At 38.0% G+C, this 16,206-nt stretch overlaps 1 protein-coding gene across 5 annotated transcripts in view; it reads left to right on the top strand.

Annotated features, from left to right (window-relative positions):
* LOC135105136 (uncharacterized) overlaps positions 1-16,206 on the top strand; it is a 405,375-nt gene that overhangs the window by 298,017 nt on the left and 91,152 nt on the right. For all 5 annotated transcript variants that reach the window (XR_010270726.1, XM_064013202.1, XM_064013186.1 and 2 more), the window contains one exon: positions 668-757. Coding sequence is in view for 4 of the 5 variants with exons in the window: in XM_064013202.1 (XP_063869272.1) it covers positions 668-757 (90 nt within the window). In the remaining variant the exon portion in view is untranslated. The remainder of the gene's footprint in view (positions 1-667; positions 758-16,206) is intronic.

Genomic DNA, 16,206 nt, shown 5'->3' with positions numbered 1-16,206 from the left:
AACTGCATGCCTCCCCTCCTTCCGCGGCCTCGCTGCACAAGACTTTCTTCTTTCTCTCACCCCTATTCTGTCCACCTCTCTAACACAAGAGTTAACCAGTATTCTCAATCATTTATCCCTTTCTCTGGTAAACTCTGGAACTCCTTGCCTGCTTCTGTATTTCCACCTTCCTATGACTTGAATTCCTTCAAGAGGGAGGTTTCAAGACACTTATCCACCAATTTTTGACCACTGCTTTGACCCTTTTAAGGGACTGGCATTTCAGTGGGCATTTTTTTTTATTAGATTTTTGTTGCCCTTGGCCAGTATCCTTCCTACATAAAAAAAAAAAAAAAAAAAAAAAATGTTCTCTCTACTTTTTTCCTTCGAACATCTTTCCTCATTTCTCTTCTCCAATGTCCTTTTTCTCTACTATCTGTCCTTTTTCCACGTTCTCCGTCACCCAGTTCTCTCCAGGTTGCCTCCCCCGTTCTCTGTTCTCCTTTTCTTTTCTTCTTAGAACATCATCATCTCTCATTTCTCCTCTGTAGTGTCCCTTTCTCTCCTATTGGTCCCGTCCACGGTGCTCCTCTCCCTATCGTCTCTCCCTTATCTTCCCTTCAACTTCCACTGTCAATATCGTGTCCCTATAGTGCCTTCATTCACCTCCCTCTCCTCCTCCCCGCAGCTCGGTCAACCCAGCGGCCAGGACAATGTCTTCACCAGGAATTAATCTGACCAGACTCCTCCCTGCGCTCTCTAACGGCAAGATTGGATGGTTGGTTGTGTGTCCATCATAGGGAATTACGTGTGTGTGTGTGTGTGTGTGTGTGTGTGTGTGTGTGTGTGTGTGTGTGTGCACTTATTCACTAAAGCAACAATAGTTTTCAGGAATATATGCAAGCAATAAGGAGACTGCAAAATGCCAGGTAAAGCACCCAAGGTGGGCAGCTCTTGAACTCATCGAAGGCGGTTCCTACGACTATACAAAGCCGTTCATGATGAGCGTTTTAGCATATCAAAGCGATACTAATCGAGTTTGTGTTCATCTTTCAAAATCACTCACCCCTAGCCCAAGGCATCTAAATACAGAGGCGAAAAATTTTATAGTTTGCAATGTTATTGTGATTACAAACTAAAGTAAATGTATGTTTCACAACAAAGAGACATTATGTAAGTTTGGTGTTGTATGTATTCGCAAAGCAAATGTTTGTAATCGAACCAAGACGTGTAACAGGATGGTGCAGTACGATAACTTGGCGCTCTGGTAGCAAATGTCATGGTAGGAACTGAGTACAACACACACAAGTAAGTTACAATCACACACACACACACACACACACACACACACACACACACACACACACACACACACACACACACACACACACACACACACACACACACATTTTAGTCATGAGGCTGTGAAGCGTAAAGGAGCAGTAGGTGGAGTGTGTGGAGAGGCGCTGCCGGAGTTTGAAGGGAGGATCTGCAAGGACTAGACTCCTACAAACTTCAGTGAGGGATGTGTGGCCCTCGTGTCTCCTCGCCTGGCTGGGTTTGTCTGCCAGAGGGAGCGCTACACATCGCCAGGCCCCAGGCTCACACGAGGGAGTTGCCATTTCCGTCTTAGCGCGTGCTGCACATTACTTTGATAGCTGTTTACACTTTAGCCTTCAGGGGTTCGCGGGGCCAGAAATGCCACTGTATTAATGGCTGTTATCCACCACCTGGCAGAGTTATTAGTAATTTCTTTATGCTGCGCCGTGTGTTGGTTAATTCTTGATATTTTAGGTAGTTTTCACGGTTATTGTCAAGACCTGATGTGAGTGAAGGAGTGAGTGATGCAAATGGTGATGAATCACCTCAACACTTGCGGCATATTAAGTTGCCGGAAGTATCAGAGGTGTATGTTTCATACAGGGATTGCCACGTGTAGATCTGGTGGCTTCTTGTAGCTTTCCATATGTTATGTTCATATACGATCATGTGGTTGCAGCAGCCAAGAAATACACAACAAATAACTTCAAAGGTAAATAGAATATTGACGGTTTGAAAACTTGAAGGCGTTATACAACAAATATAATGCATGAAAAAGAGAGGAAGAAAAGAGTACTTTTCTTCCTCTTGAAGTACTTGCAGTGACAATAGTACAGTGTGTTAAATTAAATGACCACAAATGGTTCCCTGAAATGTACAGAAAGGTCACGTGTATCAGACAATTCGACATTTCCCTTCCTTTTCCTTTGATGTAGTGCAAGTGATGGTAGTGATGGTGGTGGTGGTGGTGTTGGTGGTGGTAGTGGTGGTGGCAGTGGCGGTGCAGTGATGGAATCTTGATGGATAAACAGCGCGTGCAGTGACTTCCATTCAGACAGGTAGTTAGAATTTTGGTAAATTTCATACAGAAAAGTTGAAAGGTCACCTACATTTTGAAGGAAGATTTTTTTTTTTTCATTTGTGTTGTAGTACGTGCCTGGTTTGTTCCACCACCACTGTGTGTGTGTGTGTGTGTGTGTGTGTGTGTGTGTGTGTGTGTGTGTGTGTGTGTGTGTGTGTGTGTATGTGTGTGTGTGTGTGTGTGTGTGTGTGGAATAATTTTTTTCTTTGTGTTCAACATATGTTTTTTACACTAATGCTCCCAAGCTAGAGAGTATTTCCTACTCAGAAGCGCAATGCTTTGTCGGTATTATGCGCCAAAGAAATACAAAAATTTTATTGATTTTAAATGTTAGAAACTATGAGGCCCCGTAAGCTTAAAGTTTATGATTCGCTGTTGTATTTTGTTGTTGCTTTTTATGCATTTTCTTTTATTGATTTTTATATATTTTTATATTTTTTTATATTTTTATATTTTTATATTTTAATCATAAATTAAACTAAGCTTTTATACTTTTGAATTGAGTTTTCTTAGTTTTTTATTCACTTCTATTTACTTTTGTGTTTTATTTTAGGTACTCATATATAAATTCATTGAAATTATTTTATTTATCTCTATCTGAAACTTATGCAAAAGATTTTAAAGCATTCCGAAAAGCAAAAAGACTAAGCATTCCATCAATAATACTGACGGAGGAAGAAAGTATGACGCCCCGCCCATTAATTATTCCAAGCCTTAGTCCAGTCTTGGATCGGGGTCACACTCAGCAATGCCATTTTGATAATCCGGAAACCTTTACTTATTTATTCCCCGAGTGGAGCGAGGGGGTTTTAATTTTGTTACCGCACATCTCTACAACCCACCGCTTCGCCTGGCCCCTGAAAGGTACAACGATGATTTGGCCAGGAGCCCCTTTTGGTGTCCATCGCATATAAAAATTGCGATTTCATTCTCGGAAACACTTCCTATTAAGTAACTTCTGACGGCGCATGTTTCTTATTTACATTTCTTCGTCAGACCCACCGTTTTGCTGTACTTAGCATATTTCGATTTATCGGCATGTGAGCGTTCTGCCTCGCTACTAGCGCAACTATTGCCTCATCACCACAGATCGAGCTCGAGTGCGCAAAATGCGCGAATTATTTGTCATAGTTCACTTCATTTACGGGATAGCCAGTTTTGGTTGATACCTTCAGACTCAGCAGTGAATGTAGAATCAAGATGTACTGTATAAACTTGACAAAAAAAAAAAATGGTATTGCGACGAGTTGAATTGTGAAGACGTTAAAAATGTTATAACATGTTTTACCTATGCTCGCTATTTTCAACAGTTTATCATTGAATAATGAAATATATTATTACATTACGCATGAAAAACTCTCGTGAACATTATAGTGTGATCAGAATGCAGATAAAGCTCCACATATTGAAAACACAGAATCAATTATAGCAACATGTCACCATCACGGTGGAGCGACACTTGGCGTGATGGTTGGTGGCAGGAGAGAGTCCTGGGTAGGGGACGGGGTAGCAGCGACACAGCGGAAACCTTCCAGAATTATATATATATATATATATATATATATATATATATATATATATATATATATATATATATATATATATATATATATATATATATATATATATATATATATGAAGGACTGGAGAGTGAAAGACGATGAGAATGTCGTATAGGACAAAGACAGCAACACTGATGTCGCTGATGTCATTATGTATGTTTTATTTTTCTATTATTATTATTTTTTTTTTCATTTTGCTTTTTGTTATGGCTTGTCTATGTTAATTTCCTCCGCCCCACACACACACACACACACACACACACACACACACACACACACACACACACACACACACACACACACACACACACACACACACACACACACACACACACACACACACACACACACACACACACACACACACACACACACACACACACACACACACACACACACACACACACACACACACACACACACACACACACACACAGCCTTAACGTAGCCAACACAGTTCCTTATTCAGTGCAATTAGAAGTTATACCAGATACTTTATTTCATGTTTACGTCCTTTTAAGCTTTGGAATTTTTTTTTTTTTTTTGTTATTTGTCGACTGGATTTTTGTTTTACGGTATGTATATTAATTATTGGAACGTTTAATTACCACAGTGTTTCTTGCCCTTTGCTCCTTTACTCAGCTGTGATGCACTGTGTGATTTCATATGCTGTGATACTTTGTGGGGCATACTTCATAGATATCTCTCTCTCTCTCTCTCTCTCTCTCTCTCTCTCTCTCTCTCTCTCTCTCTCTCTCTCTCTCTCTCTCTCTCTCTCTCTCTCTCTCTCTCTCTCTCTCTCTCTCTCTCTCTCTCTCTCTCATCCACCCACCCATCCACTGAGACATCCTCACCGACACTCCCTACCATCACTCCACCATCCAGACTAGAAATGCGTCACTTACAAGGACCTGCTGACGCTCTGATGGTGACCAGTGAGGGCGAGGGAGTTACACTGTGATGAAGTGAGAGAGTTGACGGGTAAGGAAGAGTGGCCGGGGTTGATGTGTGCTAAGGCGGCGGGAGGGAAAGAAGGGGAAGACAGGGAAAGGCCGATTAAGGAAGGTTGTAAGGATGAATAGGGAAGGAGGGTGGCAGGAGATGGACAGGAACTGGAGATTGGAACGTGTGGGGTTGACAGGAAATGTAGTTGTTAGCCTAACGAAAGGAGCAGAGAGAGAGAGAGAGAGAGAGAGAGAGAGAGAGAGAGAGAGAGAGAGAGAGAGAGAGAGAGAGAGAGAGAGAGAGAGAGAGAGAGAAACACGGATATGCATTTAAGAGTATCAAGGAAGATGGTATGAAGAGTTTTGTATTGTATTTAAGAGGAAAATAAGAAATAAATACATGTTATAATGGAGAGAGAGAGAGAGAGAGAGAGAGAGAGAGAGAGAGAGAGAGAGAGAGAGAGAGAGAGAGAGAGAGAGAGACGTACCATACCTAGTGTATCCATACAACTTGAAACTGTTTCTCCCGTCAGAATAGATAACGTGAAGTGATATTCGTTGCATTCACATGAAAAGGAAATATATGAACACGGTTTCCAGTTCCATGACATGACTGATCTAGAAAAGATATGATAAATAAAATGTATCAGTATTCCTAGAAACAGGGAATCTAGATTTTGTATATCTACCGTCGCGTTTCAAATTTTCACTTGCCATGATATTTTTGTGGTTATGAGTACATAGTAGTGTGCGTATAGCGACTGCAATGTTACGTTACTCGGCATTGCTCCCTCCCAGTAGTACGTAGTGTGCCACAGTCTGGCCCAGCTCGACCGTAACGCTATTCAAGCGCTAATATCTACGCGGCCGATCATAACGAAATTAGCACCATATAATAGCACAACTCAATACACTTTATGATATAGCTTTCATCTCTTCTATTGGGTGAGGTCAATGGATAACTTGCAAAAAAGTAGAATGGTGTCGAAAATGGGATTTCGTCTGTTTCCTGCAAAATTCAACAAGTTTCTTTTGTTTGAACAAGACCGGACACCATACCACTGAACGTAGAATGAAATTTACCATCCAACCGTATATAGCACAACTATTTGGCTCTCGCAAAGTTTGAGCTAGAGTGATTTGAATATTAGGCAAGTTCTCGATGTGCGTCGTGCTTCCAGTGCTGCATTACTGACAGCTTCGCTCGTCAATCGCTTTATAGTATTAGTACATTGCAGAGAAATAGCAGTAGCCAAGGGTTGAATATTACTCGCTAACCTTTCTGATGTCTTTCAATGCTCTCCTTCATCTTCTTCATGGACTTTTCAGCATTTTACATCGATTATTTTTAACTGGTTCTAGTAGAGTACAAAAGTGTAGCACTGTGATAAGTGGTGCGTCAACATGAGAATATAAGGGAGGCAGAAAGAAGCCAGCACGTGGCAGTACCTGGATAAAACATACATACCCACTTACCATCACTCTCCATTGATCTATGGAATATTTCAAAGCTCCCTACTGACTTGATATCAACAATCTGATCATTGAGTTTATACCGTTCATCTACCACCCTCTTCGGTAACCAATATCTTACTGTCTCTTTGAAAAATGCCAAGGCTGGATACTTGCCTCTAGCTTCTATTTTACATGTAAGCAAGACGAGTGAAAAGCCTGCAAATGCTGTGAAAACCAAGCAAAATCATAAAATAAACACGAGCAAGACAGCGAGTCATTTGCAGGAAGGTAATCGATCTTCTTTTCTTTAGAAAGCGGAGCGAGAATGATGTAAAGGAACTGGTAGTGTTCACCTTCACGGACTGCACGCCTTTGACAACTGCTATCAGAATTTTATAAAGTTCAGCATAAATTTTGCGTGGTGTTTGCCTTTGAGGAAGAGTCGTGGCTGAATCTTGGAAGCTTCCTTGATGGCATGTTTAGTGTACGAATATCAGAGAGAGAGAGAGAGAGAGAGAGAGAGAGAGAGAGAGAGAGAGAGAGAGAGAGAGAGAGAGAGAGAGAGAGAGAGAGAGAGAGAGAGAGAGACTGATTGACTGACTGACTACTATATCTACATACAAAATATGACTATGTGTAGGACGAGGGGAGCGAGGGTTAGATATAGGGACACAGCAGTGGTGTTGTAATCTATTTTATTAACGTTCTGCTGCACAAATATTGTTTTTTCCTCAGTTTCGTCACTTTTTTTTTTTTCACAAAGCCCTCCCTCCCTCTCCCACGCACTCCCATCCTTTCCCTGTTCATCACGTGCCGTGTATAACCGCACAGAATAGTTGATCCTGGAGGCAAAGTCAGACAGTACTCATGCTTATAACGTCCCTTTGTTACTTTTTTTTTTTTTGACCGCCAATGTAATTCGTGATTTTATCTTAAAATAGAGAGAGAGAGAGAGAGAGAGAGAGAGAGAGAGAGAGAGAGAGAGAGAGAGAGAGAGAGAGAGAGAGAGAGAGAGAGAGAGAGAATGATTTCTAAGGTTCTCATAGGTGTCTGTTTTCTACTGATGGTGCTGAATAATGATTCCACCACTTGCAAACCCTTATATCTTAAACTAGAACCAATAAAAAAGATAACTATGTGTTGGAATGTTTCTGAGTAAATTCCATACACAGATAAGCAGACATACATACGAGTACATACCTCCAGTCAGACAGACGGAGAGCTAAACTGGCAGAGGGGAAAGTAAGAGAGAAAAGGGGGAGTGATGGCAGCGGATGGAGGGATAAAGGCAGGAACCATTTTCAGCACTCAAACAAACAGTGGAATAGGTAAGTCTTCCCTATCGGTCCTCCCTCCACCCCATGCCTTCCACAAACTCCACTCCTTCCCTGCCCTTCCCTTCACCCCATGCCTGCCCCTCCCTCCACCCCATTCCTTCCCCTCTCTCTCTACACCCTGCCTGCCCCTCCCTCCACCCCCTGACTCGCTATCCCTCCACGCCCTGCCTGCCTCTACCTTCGCTCCCTGCCTGCCCTTCTCTCCACCCCTTGCCTCCCCCTTCCTCCCAATCCCACCATCCCTCCCTACCTCCATCAATATAACTCCTCTACTTTGTATCTCCCTTTTCGCCTCCCTTTCTCTCTCCCTCCCTCTCCTCTATTTCTCTCAATGTCTTTCCCTTTTCCCCTCTCTCCTCTATCTCTCTCTATTTCTCCCTTCTTTCTCCTGTTTTCAATCTTATGTACATCCACTGTTGTTTTTCCTAAGTACATGCTTGACTGTGTATTTCTGTTTCTGTTTGCCTGATTTTCCGTCTGGTTATCTGCCATCCTCTGTCTTTTTTTTTTTTTTGTCTACCTGTCAATTATTTTATTTATTTATTTATTTATTTTTTACTTGCCTGTCTCCGTGTATTGTGTTCCAGCCTGTCTCTGTATGTCTGTGCGTCAGCCAGTCCGCATGCCTCTCTCTCTCTCTCTCTCTCTCTCTCTCTCTCTCTCTCTCTCTCTCTCTCTCTCTCTCTCTCTCTCTCTCTCTCTCTCTCTCTCTCTGTTCCCTCCACTTTGTTAACTCCCTTATCCAAACGCTTGCTTTCCTCCCCGCTTCCCTCCCTTTACCTTTACCACCCCTCCTTCTCTTCCATTCCCTTTCCATTTCCTCCCACACGCTTCCCTTCCACATGTGGCGGAGCGACACACGGAGAAACATTGTATTATAGTTACCTGGAAAAGTTGACAAGTGTAAGAATGACGTTGTTGGTGTGTTTGTTTGGCTGATAGGACACTTGTGGTTACGTGAAGGAGAGAGAGAGAGAGAGAGAGAGAGAGAGAGAGAGAGAGAGAGAGAGAGAGAGAGAGAGAGAGAGAGAGAGAGCAGTGAGTCGCAAGCACGTAAAGTGGCCTCCACAAACCGGTAGCAAAATTTATTGATTAGGTTACTACATATAAACTGGATGTGAATAAATATTTGTACGTGATGGTGTACGCATTTATTGGGAGGGGGTGAAGGGAAGGGGGAGTTGAAATATCGGCCAGATCCACAGCAAGGCGAGGTACACACACACACACACACACACACACACACACACACACACACACAAGGTAGCTATTTTTACTTTCTAATTTCGTTACTATTACATAATGTATCGTGCCTTCATGATATAGGAATAAAATCACTATCTGTGTAACCTTTGAATGAATACAGAACTAATGAATCTGACCTCTACCAAAATGTCAATAATGCACAAAATAGATTAAGCAACGACAATATCAACATCTTCCTCAGCAGCAGCAACAACAACAACAACAACAACAACAACAACAACAACAACAACAACAAGAAAGAAAGAAAGAAAGAAAGAATATAAGTATAAAACAACAACAACATACTCGTATATGAATACATAATAAAACACACACACACACACACACACACACACACACACACACACACACACACACACACACACACACACACACACACACACACACACACACACACATGGAATTATACTGACTACAGAGAGAGAGAGAGAGAGAGAGAGAGAGAGAGAGAGAGAGAGAGAGAGAGAGAGAGAGAGAGAGAGAGAGAGTGGGAGTGGAAAGATTGGACTCGTAACCTTGAATCACACACACACACACACACACACACACACACACACACACACACACACACACACACACACACACACACACACACACACACACACACACTCAATCTTGGCCAACGCATTTTCATCAGCGATTTCACTTCCAGCTTTTCAATTACCGTCTTAGCAGTTCGCACTTTCGTTGCTGTCATCAAGGTGAAAGGCGAGTGTTTGCATTCGTTACGAGAAGCCGAGCCGCGTAGTGTCTGGGTGCATCAATCTCAGGACCACAGACCAACACGGAACAGTGAGCCAGGCTATGAGGTGTGTCCGTATTTCAACTCTTACACCACACAGAAAAAATAATGGTGTAAATGAGAATTGTATCTGCCTGTGTATCTCTGTTTTCTCTCTCTCTCTCTCTCTCTCTCTCTCTCTCTCTCTCTCTCTCTCTCTCTCTCTCTCTCTCTCTCTCTCTCTCTCTCTCTCTCTCTCTCTCTGTAGTCAGTATAATTCCATTGTGTGTGTGTGTGTGTGTGTGTTTTATTATGTATTCATATATGTTGAAAATTTTGAGACGCGTGCAAAGTGTTATTACTTGTACTGTGTTGGTATTGATCCAGAACATACGCTGAACAAGTTACTGAAGTGGACGAGTAAATAATTAATGATCAGGAGTCAACAGGGAGCTTTAAATGGAGATTAGTAAGACTTATGGATAGGAATGATAAATGGCCATAGGTACGTATGTTTCATATGTACAAGGACTACTGCGTGTATGGTGGCTAATGAATTTTTATGGCTTCCCTTATTTCCTTGTTAAATACGTTCTTATGATCCGTTAATCACGCCTTTGCCGATAACGTCCACTTAGTGTTGACAGTTGTGTGCGTCGCTTCGTCTTTGGGCTTCACTTCATTGAAAGACTAAGTATGTGTCGTTGCTGATCAGATTATGAAAAAAAAAAAAGGGAAAAAGAGGAATAAAGTCGCAAAATTTTGAGACAGTATAGATGAGAAGCCGAGAAGGATATGATGAAGGAATAGGTGAGGCTCTATACATATTGTCTGTATATACATTAATTGAAAGGAACCACAGATTAGAGTTTTATTTTATTCTGTTAAACAAAATACTTGACATTAAATATATATATATATATATATATATATATATATATATATATATATATATATATATATATATATATATATATATATATATATATATATATATATATATATATATATATATATATATATATATATATATATATATACGAGTATATATATAATATTGTCTGTATATACATTAGCTGAAAGGAACCACAGATTATCAGTTTTTTTTATTCTATTGAACAGAATACTTGACATTTAAAAATAAATAAATAAAACACTAATCAGTCCAGTGAAACACAAAGAAACATCTAATTATTATGAATGTATTTGGATAATCATGATATCAGAACCACAAAAGTAAACACAATACTGGCCACTCCCCACACACACACACAAAAAAAAAATAAATAAATAAATAAATAAAATGAAATAAATAAATGAATAAATAAATAAACAAAACACCAATCAATCCAAGCACATTTATGAGATCATGTAAATAGTATGAGTGTGCATGAATAATTATGATACCAGGACCAAGAGCATGTTCTTTATATATATATATATATATATATATACGAGTATATATATATATATATATATATATATATATATATATATATATATATATATATATATATATATATATATATATATATATATATATATAGTATATATATATATTATATATATATATATATATATATATATATATATATATATATATATAAACACTAGTCGAGATGCTGAGTAGCCATTCACGCAGGTATTCAATGAACGGCTGTCAATTATTTCTACCGTCGGGGTGAATTATATAGAATCGTGGCAATGTTGCAGCGTGAACTTTCAGGAACCAAGTGGTCACGCAGTCACCTGTTCATTCTATCTTCACCTTTCCCGCTCTTCAGCTTGGTCTCTTAGGTGTTGTTACTTATGCACGACAATCAATTTCTTATGTCGCCATAGTTTTTTTTTTTTTTTCTTTGAGCTTTTTTTTCATTATTACGTTAGTATTTTATGATCACATTGGCATGGTGGTGGTTTGGGGCAGCTTTTAATATTGATAATAATGTTTAATACGTAAGTTACTTCTTGACTCTCTCTCTCTCTCTCTCTCTCTCTCTCTCTCTCTCTCTCTCTCTCTCTCTCTCTCTCTCTCTCTCTCTCTCTCTCTCTCTCTCTCTCTCTCTCTCTCTCTCTCTCTCTCTCTCTCTCTCTCTCTCTCTCTCTCTCTCTCTCTCTCTGTGTGTGTGTGTGTGTCTGTGTGTGTGTGTAACCGGTAGTGGTGATAATACGATTAGTGGCGATGGTGGTGGTTGAAAGGGCGTTCTTCGTAATAGACCTCCCTTGATTTTCTTATTTAACTAAGCGTGATCTGGCACATACGACCTCCACTCCGGCTCATATTGGACTGGGTGAGTGAAAGTGAGCCGTGGGTTCAGCCTTCAGGCTTAGCTTTGGAGTATAAACATAGCCAGACGTGTTTATGTATACTGCTGTTAATAATTTTTTATTCGCTACATTTATTCTCACCTCCAAGCCTCCGAAAATAGAAAGAAACAACCATCTAGGTTTTTAAATAATGCATTCATAATTGTAGCTAATATGTTATTTGCTGATGTAATATTATATATATATATATATATATATATATATATATATATATATATATATATATATATATATATATATATATATATATATATATATATATATATATATATATATATATATATATATATAATATATATATATTGTGTGTGTGTGTGTGTGTGTGTGTGTGTGTGTATATGTGTGTGTTTGTGTGTCAGTCTTCGATCTAGTGATTTTAGAGCTCATGACACTGTTGTTAGTTACTATTGCTTCTAAAGCTGCCACAAGAGTAGATTTATTACAAATGAAACGATAAGCTTATGAATAGACAAAGGTTGGGGGAAAAAAAAAAGACAATCATGAAGCAAAAATCCACATATAAAAGTTGCTCTGCTTACTTTACAAAACCAAATTTGTCAACAAAGTAAACTGACGGAGAGACACTTGCAAGAAAAAACTGACGTATCCAGCAGAAAAAAAGTTTAGTTAGCAGATGAGTGAAGGTATAAATGACAGGGAGTCCTAAAATGCAACAAAACTGCATAACATTTCACGTTGATGACGGTGAATGTAGTGCCGCACGTATAATAATTTCCTACGTGTTTGACAGCACAAAGGTAGATATATTTTTTGCCTTCAGTGTGGAAAACATGGATAATGCTACGCAGAAATATTGCGTTACTGGGAAAAATGATAAAAGCATTGTAATTGTCACCATTACGAAAAATTATATGGATTATGACAATAAATATAGGTTGTGTGTACGTGAGAGAGAGAGAGAGAGAGAGAGAGAGAGAGAGAGGAGAGAGAGAGAGAGAGAGAGAGAGAGAGAGAGAGAGAGAGAGAGAGAGAGTACTAAAACATTCAGGTGCAGCTTAAACTTGAACCTTTTGGATCATTCCGTGTCGCTTAGTCTGACTGCCATGGGATTTAGGCGACGCATCCTCCACTCGGCACATTATCATTTCATCTTCTTCATTATTACGGCCTTCATCGGTGACATTTGAATGAGAAGCACTGGTATTTGAGAAACATGTGTCTATCCTTTACGTTGACTAGCAAGGACTAGACATTCCAGCTTCATAAGAAACTTGTATTGTTTACGAATGAGATGAGGGTTTGGGGTCTTGACTAGGCTGGAGGTTCCTATGCTGCAGTGATACGGGAGAAATAGTGTGATATATCATTGAGATTTTTGGCAGTGTTTTTTTTGTTGACTTTTTTTTTTTTTTACCTCTGTTTATAGTGTGACATCCGTGGAATTTGTCAGAGTGTCTTCTGTCAAATATGTTGTGGTAGTGTTATTTTAGTAGCTGTGATTATAATACCCTTTTGAGTGACCTGGACAGTGGCTAGATCAGGATAAATTCACGTCACACTGCCAGCTCCTAATAGGTTTGTTTGCCGGCAGCAGCAGCCCAGATTTGGGACAATAACTCTTTATGTGGCAGTCATTGCCACAGCACTGATGGTGTCGAGTAATTGATGGGGAAAAAAAAAATATTGCGCATCACTTTTCTTTTCCCCCAGTTTTGGTTCGTATGGCATGAAGGTTTTGGTTGGTAAAGGTAATTACTACAAGCGTGTCCATGTCCATGATATAATCCTTGTCTCCTCGTCACTCAAACTGCGAAGGTTTCTGCTAAAGAAGTGTTGTTATGTTTTTGTTGTTGTTATTATTTGTTTTGTTTGTTTGTTTGTTTGTTGTTGTTGTTGTTGTAGTTGTACTTGTAGTTGTAGTTGTTGTTGTAGTTGTTGTTGTTGTTGTTGTTCATCTTCATCTTCATCTTCATCTTCATCTTCATCTTCATCTTCTTCGTCTTCTTCATTCACGAATCAGTTCCTTTTCGTCTTCTTCATTCACGAATCAATATTCTCATTGTGTCGGTCTTGTACGTACAATTTGCTTACCTTCTTTCATATTCATTGTATTGTCGTCACTCACTCATTTCTGATGCCGTAATAATTCTTAAGCATGAAATTAATAGTCCCCCATTTCTATGCCTTTCCACGCTGTGAGTGATGCATGAAATCTCTAAGTCCAGCACACACCAGGCAGAAAATCGCCAACTCACCGTGTAATGTTAATTCACTTCTTGGAAAATCTTATGTCGTGGTGAGTGAGGAATGGTAAGATGACAAAATGAACCACACTTTCGAAAGTTTTTCACGAACGAATGGTGTGCAGTGTTAGCGTCTTTAGTCTCTATGAATGTCGCGTTACATTCTTATCTTTACTTTTTTTTTCAGGGTTATGTGACACTAAATGACGTGATCGTTTAGATTAATGGCATTAGATTTCGATAAACCGAAGATTTTTTTTCTTTTTTGTAATTGGAAGAGTAGTGTTTGCAGCCTTGCGCTCTCTTAACTTCGTATATCCCATTATATATATATATATATATATATATATATATATATATATATATATATATATATATATATATATATATATATATATATATATACGAGTATATATATATATATATATATATATATATATATATATATATATATATATATATATATATATATATATATATATATATATATATATATATATATATATATATACGAGTATATATATATATATATATATATATATATATATATATATATATATATATATATATATATATATATATATATATATATATATATATATATTTTTTTTTTTTTTTTTTTTTATTTATTTATTTTTTTTTTTTCAGGATTATAATGACATTCTTGATCCTGCTGTTGCTAAAAAAAAAAATATCTGGTTGTTACAAATTGATGGCGTTATATTTCGGTAAAATTAAAAGTTTTGGGAACGGAAAAGTATGTAATATTATTTTCTTTAGTCGCTTTGAATTTCGTAAAACTCATTATATTTTCGGCTTTTCAGATATATAGTTGCGCTGTGAGAAATTGCGTGATTGTTACAAATAGATGACATTAGATTTCGGTGAAATGAAGAGATATGAGAATGGAGGTGTGTAGTATTGCCTGCTGTGGTCTCTCTGAGTAGCGTATATTTCACTATGTTCTTTACTTTGAGTTATACCAGTGTATCGTATTCTCATTCGCTGCAGAGTGGAGTGGCGTATTTGTTATAAATTTGGTACATCAAAGTTGATAAAGTGAATAGCAATGGTAGTGGTGAAGGCAGCCGAGTTTCCTGTTTTAGTACTTTTGATCCCAATGCATGTTAATATTACTCGCTTTATGTCTCAGTTATAGGACGCTTTTCATTCGTGGTGTAGGAAATGACCTGCTGTTATGAATAGATCATTACATTGATTTCAACGTAATTCATATTGCATAAATGTGTAGTGTTACCTTGTTTTTTGTCTGTGACCCTAATACATGTCATTGTAGTCTTTAGTGTCTGGCTTATAAGGCGCATTTTCACTCGTCTTGAGGGAACTTTGGTGATGGTTATAAAAAGAAGAGTGTATTGATCTCTGTGTAATTTTTATTGCATTCAGGTTTAATAAGTTTGTTTACTCACTCTGAACTTAATATATCTCACTGTTGTGATGTATTTGATGTATATAAGGCATGTGACATTCATTTTGCAGGAAGTTTAGTGTTGGTTATGATTATAAGAGGGTAATGGATTCAACATAATTTGTGTTGCGTTAAAGTTTAATATTAGTTTATTTACTCCATTCTGAATTATCTTACTGTTGTTCTATATTTCTTGTTTATAAGTTGCATTTTATTCGTGTCGCAGGAAGATTTTAGCCTACACGTTGATCAGCTAGTTGTTTTCAAGCTTGATTTATATCTATTTAGTCTCCATGGAGGCAATAAATTTCATGATGCAATAGTAGCGCGATGGCTGAAGTTATATATATATATATATATATATATATATATATATATATATATATATATATATATATATATATATATATATATATATATATATATATATATATATATATATATATATATATATATATATATATATATATATATATATATATATATATACTCGACATTCATTTTGCAGGAAGTTTAGTGTTGGTTATGATTATAAGAGGGTAATGGATTCAACATAATTTGTGTTGCGTTAAAGTTTAAT

The sequence above is a fragment of the Scylla paramamosain genome, chromosome 1 (genome assembly GCF_035594125.1).
Source record: "Scylla paramamosain isolate STU-SP2022 chromosome 1, ASM3559412v1, whole genome shotgun sequence".
NCBI classification, from domain to species: Eukaryota; Metazoa; Arthropoda; class Malacostraca; order Decapoda; family Portunidae; genus Scylla; species Scylla paramamosain.
This window is presented reverse-complemented; position numbering and strand designations above follow the sequence as displayed.